This window comes from Rhinoderma darwinii, unplaced genomic scaffold (assembly GCF_050947455.1).
Source record: "Rhinoderma darwinii isolate aRhiDar2 unplaced genomic scaffold, aRhiDar2.hap1 Scaffold_4096, whole genome shotgun sequence".
NCBI lineage: Eukaryota > Metazoa > Chordata > Amphibia > Anura > Rhinodermatidae > Rhinoderma > Rhinoderma darwinii.
The window spans coordinates 38,088-51,169 of NW_027463670.1; the positions used below are offsets into that span (position 1 = coordinate 38,088).

A 13,082-nucleotide genomic window follows, 5' to 3' on the forward strand; every position below is an offset into this window, starting at 1 on the left:
ATCTAATCCATAAAGCCATTCGCCTTCAGGATTATGTGTTGTAAGCCAGCCACCGCCCATAATTTCTGTAAAAGTATGATAAGGATGATTATATCAAAAGCATAACGAAGCGTAGATGTAGCACCAATTACTTTATCTTTATACAACACTACAAATTGCCCTTCGGGGAAAATTTCTGTATGTTTTTTGTATTGCTCTTTATGTAAAAGTTCTTCATCAGATAAAGTAGGAAAGACAATTTTTTGTAATTTTTCTAAAGCCTCTGCGTGTGTAGATTTTATGTTGGTAATGGAATATCCATTGCCATAATCTTCATAATAATTTTTTAAATCCATCTGTAATTATAGTTAAAATTATTCGTACCAATTTGCTGGTGTGGTATCTAAATTTATATTAATTTGTTTTGTTTCTAAATAGGCTTCAATGCCATATAAACCGAGTTCTCTACCGATACCGCTTTGTTTATATCCTCCCCAAGGCATTTCATTAAAAGTAGGATGATACCAATTTGCCCAAGTAATACCACATCTTAATTGTTTTAGAATGTTATGGGCGTGGGTTATATTTTCGGTAAACACACCTGCTGCTAACCCATATTCTGTTTGATTAGCGATGCTAATGGCTTGTTCTATTTCTTTAAATTTAATGATGGATAAAACAGGTCCAAAAATTTCTTCTTTGGCGATACGCATTGTAGGTTTTACATCTACAAAAATTGTTGGTTGTAAAAAGAAACCTTGTGTGCCTATTCGCTTACCACCACATAATAAGGTAGCTCCTTCTTGCTTTCCTATTTCAATATATTTTTGTATTTTATTTAAGTGAACTTCAGAAATAATTGCTCCCATTGTATTCTTTTCATCAAGCCCATTACCTACTTTTATTTTATCTACTTTTTTAAGTAGTGCATCGATGTATTTATCGTAAATTTTTTCTTGTACTAAAATTATAGATGCTCCGCTACATACTTGCCCTTGATTGGCAAAAGCTGCAAAGGCTGTCCAATCTACTGTTAAATCAAAATTGCAATCTTCTAAAACGATAGCACTATTTTTACCTCCTAATTCTAGCGTTATTTTTTTTAAATTTTGTGCCGCATTAGACATAATTTTTTTTACCCGTTAGTGTACCACCAGTAAAAGCAATTTTATCTATTTTAGGATGTAATGTTAAGGCATTTCCTGCTACAGCACCATCGCCTGTAATAATATTTACTACGCCTTCGGGAAAGCCTACGCGATGAATTAATTCTGCTAATCTAAGTGCCGATAAAGGAGTTATTTCCGAAGGTTTTAATATTACTGTATTTCCTGCTGCTAAAGCGGGTGCAAGTTTCCATACTGCCATTAATAAAGGATAATTCCAAGGAATAATTTGAGCACATACCCCTAAAGGTTCTCTTACAACATAGCTAATAGCGTTAGCAGGAACTGTCATTGTTTCGCCGTGAATTTTAGTTGCTAACCCAGCATAAAATTCAAAGCAATTTGCAGCATCATCTACATCGAAAGTTGCTTCTCTTTTAGGTTTGCCATTATTTTCAACTTCTAAGTTTACAAATTCATCAAAATGTTTTCTCATTTCTTGCGATAAAGAAAAAAGTAATTTGCCTCTTTCTTGAGCAGAAGTATTTTTCCATATCCCTTTATCAAAAGCATCTCTTGCGGCTTGTACAGCAAGAGCAACATCTTCTTCTTGAGCATCAAAAACACTTGCAATAATAGCTCCCGTAGCAGGATTAATAATATTACGCGTTTTATTACTTTTACTTTCAACAAATTTTCCGTTGATATACATTGGTATTATTTTCATAAGAAGTAAAATTTTATAGTAATGTAAAAATCATTCATTAAATAATGATACTAAGCAATAACAAAACCCATTATCAAATAAAACACTAAGCTAATAAAAAATGAAATAAAAGCATAAGGCAACTGTGTTATAGCGTGGGCAAAGCTATTACATTCTGTACCATAAGCAGCCATAATTGTTCCATCGGAATAAAAGCAAGCGTGAGCACCAAAAGCACCAGCACTTACTACCGCACCGATACATAAATACGGGTTTATATGAAAAATATTTGCAAGCGGTAATACCATTGGTATAGCAATGGCATATAACCCAAAAGAGTTTCCCGTTGCAAAGGCTACCAAGCCCAAACTAATAAAAATTAATACTGGTAAATATTGTTTAGGAATATGCGTAGCAATAGCATCTATTACAAATTGCGTAAGTCCCATTTGGTCGCCTACATCTTTCAAAATAAAAGAAAGAAACAATAAAATTAATCCATATAACATTGTTTTAGACCCTTCAATAAAAGCATTTGCAATATCTTTAAAATGGCATACTTTTTTTATAACATAAATAATAGAAATAATAAAAAGAGCCACCAATACACCTTTAAGTGCATCAAAATTAAAAATAATAGTAAAACCAATAGATAATATAATGGGTAATATTAAAGTCCAAGTGCCATTTTTTCTATTGCTAAATAACTCACTTTTGGTAATAAAATTTTCAGACTTAGGAGGAATTGTATTTCCTGTTAAACTTCTTTGTTGTGCTTTTTTCATTGCTCCAAAAATGGGAATAATTCCAAGTATTACTAAAGGCACTAAAAGGTATTGCGTCCACCCGTAAAAAGCATAAGGAATAACTTTCATATAAACATATAAACCTTGATGTTGTTGTGCTAATTGGTTTTCTTCTAATAGCTTACCTAAAAAAATAGTCCAAGTAGAAACAGGAACAATAATACAAATAGGTACTGCCGTAGAACTTACCACAAAAGCCAATAATTCTCGCGATATTTTTAATTTATCTGTAATTTTTCTCATTGCACTACCATTCATTAAAGCACTCAAAAAATCATCTATAAAAAGCGTAGAACCAAAAATCCAACTTAACATTAAAACACTTTTAGAAGATTGTGTTTTTTTTAATACGATACTTTCAAAAGATTGTATACCGCCACTTTTAGCAATTAACTCTATTAATGCTCCGTATAAAAAACAAACGATAGCTACATATTGATAAGATTCATTTTTAAGATTATTTTGTATAGAATCTCCAAATAAAGAAAAAACATTCAATATATATAAATGTAAAGAGGTCCATCCTTCAAAAGGAGCTATTAATATAAACCCTACTAAAATACCTATAATTAAGGGTTCTAAAGATAAGCGTGTTAGTAAAGCTAAACTAATAACTATTAATGCTGGTACTAAAGCTATTATTCCAAAGTCGTGCATATCTCTATAAATTAAATTAAAAGCATAACGAAGGTAATAATTTTAATATTAAAAAATAAGTTTGTTTTTTAAAAAATTTTACTGATATTCGTTATATAATTTGCAAATATTTCATTTTATTAGTATGAAAATTGACAATTTTGATTTTGACCTTTTAATGCACCTTCAAGTAGATGGTCGTATGTCGCTTTCTGATTTAGCAGAAAAAATGAAAGTATCCATAAATACGATTCGTAATCGTATGCAAGAACTTATTCATAATGAAGTGCTTACTGTTGTAGGTAGAATTAATACAAACCTTATCGGTTTTGAATCTTATGTACAAGTACGGGTAAAAGTTAGGCCTGCAAAAAAAGTAAATAGCGTAGCAGAAAAATTATCCCTATTAGAAGAAACAAGTTTTGTAGCACTATGTTCTGGTAATTTTGATATCGAAATTAATTTAATGTGTGTAAATAAAACCCATCTCTTAAAAACGATGGAAAAAATACACGCTATTGACGGTATAGAAGAATGTTTAACAAGTGATTATTTTAAAGTTTATAAAATTAGTCAACCTAATTTAAATTTAATTAAAAAGCATTCTAAATAATTTTTTATTGACTTATTTTTTCTAACATTAAAACTATTGAATTTATGAAAAAATGTAATTATTTTTTACCTTCAATTTTTTTAATTGGAGGGTTATGTATACACTCTACCAGTTTATATTCACAAGAATCAAAAAATACAACTCCTGTTATCCCCGAATCGAACGAAATTCAAAAATCTAATATTCCAACAGATTCCGAAGTTAAAAATTTGGAAGATGTTATAATTGTAGGTTATGGTACACAAAAAAAATCTGCTGTAACGGGAGCTATATCTTCTTTAAAATCAGATGAATTTAAAGACCAACCCGTATCGAATTTAGCTTCGAGTTTACAAGGTAAAATGACAGGTATTAATGTTTCTACTCCCTCGGGAACGCCGGGGGCTGGTTTACTTGTTTCCATTCGTGGAGCCAATAATCCTTTATATGTTGTAGATGGCGTTCCAATGCTTTCGGAAAGTGCCTCACAAATAAGCACCTCTTTTGATGCCAATGGAAGTACCGTAGGTAGCGGACAAAATTTAAGCTCTATAGCAGATATTAATCCTAATGACATAGAAAGTATAGAAGTTTTAAAAGATGCTTCTGCAGCCTCTATTTATGGTGCTCGTTCTGCTAATGGAGTAGTTTTAATTACAACAAAAAAAGGTAAAGCAGGAAAAACAACTTATAGCGTTAATTATTATACTGGTGTGCAAACTTTAAGACACAAATTACCGCTAATGAGTTCCCAACAACTTTATGATTATATGAACAAAGCACACGCTAATGATAAAGCAACTTGGGACGCACTACCAAACGACGATGCACGAACAAAATGGAAAAATCAATCTTTAATAGCAGGCGAAAGTTTAGATAATGTAAAGTCTTATTTTACAAATAATTTAACTTTTAGTGGTAATAAAATCGACCCTAATGGAGGATATGCAGCAACAACATGGCAAGACCTTATCCAATCGGGATATAATTATGATTGGCAAAATGCCATTTTTAATAAACCCTTAGATGCAATGATACAAAATGCAGAAATAAGTGCAAGAGGTGGTAATGATAAATCTAAATTTTATGTCAGTGGTGGTTATTTTAATCAAAACGGATTAGTAGTAGAAAATAATTTTAAACGCTATACCGTTAAATTAAACACAGAATTTACTTTAAATAGTGCTTTAAAAATAGGCTCTAACATATCTTTAGCAAACACACAAAACAGAAGAACTTTTAACGATAATACCTATTCTGGAGTATTAACAAACGCAATACCTGCATCGCCTCTAATGCCTTTTTATAATTCTTACGATAAAGCTAATGGAGGTTATTATGCTTATGGTGAAGGAACAGGATATTATTTAACCGATAATCCTGTAAAAACAGCTCGTGAAATTTATGGTTTTACTACTGGCTATAGAGCTTTCGGTAATGCTTTTTTAGAATGGAAAATTACTGATGGATTAAAATTTAAAACAAATGGTTCTGTAGATTATTCTTTAACAGAAGATATTTTAAATTTATCTAATATAACAACAGATGCTTCTGCCACTGGTGGCAAAGGGTTACAAGCTACAAGTAGAAACATTACTTTTTTAAATGAAAATACTTTAGACTACAATAAAAAAATTGAAAACCATAATTTTACAATTTTGTTAGGTCAAAGCGTTCAAAAATCTACTACCAATGCTAATGCCATTAATACTATAGGCTTTTTTAGAAGCTCCGCAAATAATGCAAGTTCTAACGGAGCATTTACCGTAAGTGGTTTAGGAACTGGCGATATTTCTTGGTTCGTAATGTCTTTTTTTGGTAGATTAAATTATGATTACAATGGTAAATATATAGCTTCCTTATCTTTGCGTACTGACGGGTCTTCTCGTTTTGCAGCAAATAAAAGATGGGGATTATTTCCTGCTTTATCTTTAGGATGGAATATCCACAAAGAATCTTTTTTAAACAATAACAAGGTAATAAGTTTATTAAAATTACGCGGTAGCGTAGGAATTTCTGGCGACCAAGATATAGCACTAAACAGATACAGAAATTTATTTACTCCATCAGGATATAACAATACCATTGCCTATGCACCCGGATTATTAGCAGACGGAGTTATAACTTGGCAGAAAAATACAATGTTTAACATTGGTGTAGATTATGAATTATTTCAAGGTAAATTGAGTGGTAGTATAGAATATTATATAGCTCAAAGAACAGATATATTAATCCCCGTACCAACTTCTGGTGTTACAGGCTCTACAACAATTATTCAAAATGCAGGAAAAATTAGAGATCAAGGCGTAGAAATTTCTCTCAATTATTTAGCTTTTAAAAATAAAGATTGGAGAATTAACCTAAGTGGTAACATTAACTTTATTAACAATAAAGTGGTAGAATTACCCGTAGATAACCAATTATTATCTACTTATAGCGATGTTCGTCCATCACATATATTAAAAAAAGATTATAGTGTAGGTTCTTTTTGGGGGATAAAAGAAGCAGGATATGATGCTAATGGCAATGCCCTATTTTATAATAACAAAGGCGAAAAAGTATCTTATTACGATATTAATTACGATAGAGATGCTCAAGTTATTGGAAAATCTAGACCCGATTTTTTTGGTGGTATGGGTTTAGATATCGCTTGGAAAAATTTCGACTTGAGTATGGATTTTACTTACAGTTACGGCAACCAAGTATACAATATTTTTAGAGCTGTTTATGATAATGGTGGCTATCAAAAATTAAGTGCCCCTGAAATAAGTGAAAACGGAGGAACTTACTTTGCCACTACCTCTAATTATTTTGTAGACGGAACAACAATAGGACCAAAAGCAAGTTTAATAAAAAGGAATTATATAGAAAATTCTTCTACTTATGTTGAAAACGCTTCTTTTATTAGATTTAAAAATCTTAATATAGGATATACTTACAGACCAAAAGAAACATACAAACATTTAAAATTTATTCAAAATATTAGAGTGTATTTTCAAATACAAAACTTATTTGTAATTACTAAATATAAGGGGTACGACCCAGAAGTAAGTGCTAATGGTGGTGGCAGTCCGTATACCGCAGGTGTTGATTATGCTACCTATCCGCAACCCACTACCTATACTATAGGTTTTAATATTAACTTTCAATAAACCTTAAATATTATTTTTTGTATTAACATATTAAAATTCTATATATGAAAAAAATTATTTTAAACTATACGCTAATAAGTCTTTTATGTGTTAGTATATTCCCTTCTTGCACGAAAGATTTTAATGCTTTACCGGGGAATCAAATTACAGAAGAAAACCTTTACCAAAGCGAAGAAGGATTTAAAGCCGCTACAAACGGTTTATATGCCACTTTACAAAGCCCTACATATTACGGCGGAACAATGATTACAATTACAGAATTATATACCCCCTATAATTTAACAGGCGGCTATGATGATGCTACTTTAACAAATATTGGTGAAGCTGCAAAAGATGCTACAACAGAAATTCTCTTAGAAGCCACGAACCCACGCATACGAAATATTTGGGTAAGCATTTATAACACAATTAGAGCCTGCAATATTTTCTTATCCCAAGGGGCTAATGGAAAACCATCTGTTATTACAGACGAAACAGTATGGAATAATTTAAAAGGGCAAGCCTTAGGAATTCGTGCTTTAGCACATTTTGATTTACTTCGTTTATTTGGAGAATTTTGGAATACAGGTTCAGAATTTGGTATTCCTGTAATGATAACCGTTCCTCAAACAACAGATAAACCCGCACGAAATACCGTAAACGAAACCTACACCCAAATTATTAAAGATTTAGACGATGCCCTTACATTATTATCCGATAATAATGCAACAAACCCAATAGTAGCACCTGGTGCTGGAAAAAATTATATTGATGCTACAGTAATTAATGCCCTTAAAGCTAGAGTACTTTTATATAAAGGGGATAAAGCTAACGCAATAACCTTAGCTCAAAAAGTTATAGATAATTCTAAAATTAGTTTAACAACAGATTTAGTAAAATATTACGCCACAAGAAGCGGTAACGAAGAAAGCATTTTTGAATTATCTTTTAGTAATCAAAATCCAAGCAAATTAAATTTAACAACATACAAAAATGAAACAGCTTTTGTTAATGATTTAATATCTGGTATAGATACTTCCATATTATATCCCTACTTAAAACAAACAGGAGATATAGATTTAGATAAATACCTAATGGTAAATGATGGCATAACCTCTGACAGAACTTTAAAATATGCTTCTTTACCAAGTTTACAAAATAATCCCGCTTATATTATTCGCTTATCCGAAATGTATTTAATCTTAGCAGAAGCCAATAATTTTGACACCACAAAATTAAGTGCTTTAAGAATAGCAAGAGGAAGCACCAATTCAACAACAACTCCAACTGCCGAAGGAATCTTTGCCGAAATTATTGCAGAGCTTAACTTTGAAGGAGCACATACAATGTGTGCAAGAGCAAGGCTTAATATAGACGGATTTAAAGATAATGGTAAAGGTATATTTCCTATTCCTCAGGCGGAATTATTAGCAAACGGAAATATGAAACAAAATCCCCATTATTAAAATATTCAATTAAAAAAAACAAAGTGTGATATGAGAAGTAAGTATATTGATTTTTTTCGCAAAGCCTTTTATCCTCAAAAAGAAACGCCTAATACCCCATCGGATATTAGTCGCAGAAATTTTATTAAAACAGCATCAACTCTCGGCTTAGGGGTTTTAGCTGGTGGTGCCTATACCGCTTGTAATAATAACCCTACACCCCCATCAATTAAAAATCCCAAAGCAAAAAAAAATTGGCGTATTGCCATTATTGGTGCAGGAATATCAGGTTTAAGTACCGCATATTTTTTACAAAAAAATAATATTGATTGTTCTGTATTTGAAGCCTCTTCTCGTGTAGGGGGTAGAATGCTTAGTATTAAAGATTGGGCAGGGAAAGAAATAACAACAGACTTAGGAGCAGAATTTGTATGCGAATATCATCACGATTTAATAGCCTTAGCAAAAGAAGTAAATATAGATTTATACGATTTACGAAAAGATCCCCTCTTTGATTTACCCCCCTCTTTTTTTGTGGAAGGAAAAGAAAGAACTTTTAAAGATTTTGTTGCAGGATTACAACCCGCAGTAAAATCCATTAATAAAGATTTAGAAAGTTTACACTTTGATTTTACTTATAAAAATGTTCCTGAGAGAGTTAAAACATTAGACAAATTAAGCATTACACAATATCTTGATCAATTTAAACTAGAATCTTGGGTAAAAAAATTATTAGAAGTAGTTTTTGAAGCGGAATATGGTATGGATGCTAACGAACAATCTTGCCTTAATATGCTTTGTGTATTAAAACTACCAGAACAAAACGATAAAACTTTTGAAATCTTAGGTAAAGATTATGAAGTATTAAAAATTAAAGGAGGCACTCAAGCCCTAGCCGAAGGAGTATATAAACCCATCAAAAAGCAAGTATTTTTTAATCATGTACTTACGGGCTACGATATTAATTCTAAAGGCAAATACGAATTAACCTTTAATAATAATGTAGAAAGAAACCAAATAAAAACCTTTGATTACATTGTATTTACAATGCCTTTTAAAATACTGCGAAAAATAAAAACAAATGTTGTTTATCCTCCACACAAAAAAGAAGCCATAGATAATATGGGCTATGCAAATAATTGCAAAACAATTTTTAATTTTAAAAACCCTGTTTGGCGTAATAAGAAAAAATCAGGATTATTTTTTACCGATTTATTAGCACAATGCGGATGGGATTCCAGCGCAGAACAAAGACTTTTAGAAAGAAATGCAGCCACAATAACCTTCTTTTATGGCGGTAAAAAAGCAAAAATATTTAATGATTTACCTCAAAAAGAAACTTTAGAAGTAAGTGCTATTATTATTAATAAAAATTTAAACTTTGATTTTAATAAATACTACGATCAAAAAATAACAGAAATGCTTTGGGAAAACTATCCTTATGCACAATGTTCTTATACCGCTTTTCGTATAGGCGAATGGACTAAATATACTGGCGTACCACAAGAAACTTTTAAAAATATTTTCTTCGCTGGTGAGCATTGCAACATAGAATATCAAGGCTTTATGAATGGTGCTATTCAAAGTGCAAAAGCCACAGCACAAAACATACTAACAACCATCAATAAAACATAAACATATCTTTTTATAAAATTATTCTTTAACCTCAGTAAAAAAAATATTATGAATCAACAGGCTCTTTACGAAAAGAGAAAAAAATTAGTACCTAATGCTTTAGGAATATTTAATCCCTCTTCTGCTGTTACAGCAAAAAATGCCATTATTATTAATGCAGACGGAAAAGAACTTATAGACTTTGCTGGTGGTATAGGTGTTTTAAACGCAGGGCATTGCCCCGAAGGAGTTGTAACAGCAATAAAAAACCAAGCAGAAAAATTACTACACAGCAGTTTTAATGTAGCTTTGTACGAAGTGTATCTAACATTAGCAGAAAAACTAACCCTCTTGCTACCCCACGGTAAGCCCGAAGAAACTAAAGTAATGTTAGTAAACACAGGTGCCGAAGCAGTTGAAAATGCAATTAAAATAGCAAGACAAATAAATAAACGCTCTGCAATAATTTCTTATGTAGGCGGTTTTCACGGGCGTAGTATGATGGCAATGTCTTTAACTTCCAAAGTTACCTATAAAGCAGAATGCGGACCCTATGCACCAGAAACCTATAAATTAGAATATCCCACATATAACCCTAAAGATACTAATTTAAACGAAGAAGAATTTGCAAAAAAACATATAGAAAATCTGCATTATTTTTTTAAAAGTCAAGTGCCTGCGAATCAAGTAGCTGCAATTATAGTAGAGTTAATACAAGGTGAAGGCGGCTTTTCTGCCATATCAACAATATATTTACAAGAATTAAGAAAGCTATGTAGCGAAAAAGGAATTATATTAATTTTTGATGAAGTACAATCTGGCTTTGGGCGTACAGGACATTGGGGAGCAATGCAATATTATGGGGTAACGCCAGATTTATCTACGTGGGCAAAATCTATGGGTGCAGGAATGCCCATAGGTGCTGTTTTAGGCAAAGCCATACTAATGGATTCTATTAACGCAGGAACAATTGGTGGCACATACGCAGGTAATCCTGTATGTTGTGCTGCCGCTATAGCAACACTTCATTATATGGAAACAATTAATATCAATACCTTAGGAAAAAAAGTAGGAGAAATTGTTTTAAAGCGTTTTCAAGAATGGCAAAAAAAATACCCTCAAATAATAGGCGATATTAGAGGTATTGGTGCTATGCTGGCATTTGATATTATAAAAAATGGCAATAGAAAAAATCCCGATGGCGATACCTGCAAAAATATTATTGATGAATGTGCTGCCAATGGTTTAATTATTATTAATTCTGGTTTATATGGAGCAGCAATTCGTATTCTTAGCCCTCTAACTATTGAAGAAATCCTTTTAAACAAAGGTTTAGATATTTTAGAAAACGCTTTAAAAAAGAGAGCGTAAAAATATGCCTTCTTCATTTTATTTAAACCCTTTGAGAAAGTATACAAATTATTTTTCAGATGTTTATTTACAACAAAAAAGATGTTGGTCTAATAATATCTAAATTTTAATATTAATCTTTCTTCCTTACATTAAAACAAAAGTTTAATTCAATAAAAAAATCCTCTTATGCTTTATATTAATGGTAATTGGCAAGATGCTCTAAGTAAAAAAACTTACGATGTTATTAATCCTGCAACAGAAGAAAAAATTACAAGCGTAGCTTTTGGTAATCATCAAGATGCACAAAAGGCTATAGAAGCTGCCATTATAGCTTTTGAAAAATGGAAATTTACAAGTCCTTACGAAAGAGCAACAATATTAAAAAATACTGCCGAACATATTCGTAAAAATATAGAGGCTTACGCTATAGATACGATAAAAGAAAGTGGTAAACCAATAATAGAAGCCAAAGGGGAATGGATAGTAACAGCAAATTTTTTTGAATGGTATGCCGAAGAATGTAAACGAGCCTATGGACGCACCATTCCAGCCTCTAAAAAAGACAAAAGAATATCCGTAATATACCAACCTATGGGTATTATAGGCACCATTACTGCTTGGAATTTTCCAACCTATAACCCCGCTCGTTGTTGGTCTGCAGCCTTAGCAGCAGGATGTTGTGTTATTGGTAAACCATCAGAATTTACGCCCCTTAGTGCTATTAATATTACTAAATCTTTAATTGCCGCAGGTATTCCTCAAGGGGTCTTTAATTTATTAATAGGCGATGCAGAAACTATCGGACAAACATTTTTAACCCATCCTTCAGTAAAAAAAATCAGCTTTACAGGCAGCACACGCGTAGGTAAATTACTGATTCAAGGAGCAGCAGAAACAAACACTAAATTAGCATTAGAAATGGGCGGCAATGCCCCCGTAATTATTATGGATGATGTTGATATTCCAAATGTTGCAAAAGGTTTAGTAATTGCTAAATTGCGTAATTGTGGTCAAGTATGTATTTCCCCTCAACGCATTTATATCCACGAAAAAATTTATACCCCTTTTATAAACGAAATGAAAATTGCTTTAGATAGTTTAATTGTAGGCAATGGCTTAGACGAAAAAACAAATATAGGTCCTATTATTAACGCCAAACAAAAACAATGGATAGAAACCTTATTAAAAGAATCCCAACAAGAAAAAAATGCTAAAATATATCAACATCAACATAAATCAGATAAAGGGTATTTTGTTCCACCAACAATAATATACGATATAAGCCCTAATAATGTGCTTTGCCATAAAGAAATTTTCGGTCCTTTAATTCCTGTAATTCCTTTTAATACAAAAGAAAAAGCCATTGAATATGCCAATAATACACCCTACGGTTTAGCAGCTTATATTTGGACAAACAATATTCATAACGCTTATTATTTATCTGAACGCATAGAAGCTGGTTTAGTAGGTATTAACGAATGGGTAGTGCAAGCAGTTGAAGCCCCTTTTGGAGGCTGGAAAGAAAGTGGTATCGGAAACGAATGCGGTAGTGAAGGACTTTTAGAATATATGGAAAAGAAATTAGTAAGTGTCGGCGGAATAGTTTAATTTTTTTATCACAATAATTTTCACATTACATTTTATATGCTATAATATTGTATTTCTTAAATAAAGATAAATTTATATATAATGAAAAATATTCAACTTAAAACAG

The 13,082-nt window shown here is 31.7% G+C and overlaps 1 protein-coding gene across 1 annotated transcript; it reads right to left on the reverse strand.

Moving 5' to 3' along the window:
- Window positions 1-353: 353 nt before the first annotated feature.
- Window positions 354-1,797, reverse strand: LOC142709445 (betaine aldehyde dehydrogenase-like). The gene is given in 2 exon segments (XM_075848465.1): window positions 354-1,110; window positions 1,112-1,797. Coding segments are annotated over 2 exon segments (1,443 nt in total).
- Window positions 1,798-13,082: the final 11,285 nt, after the last annotated feature.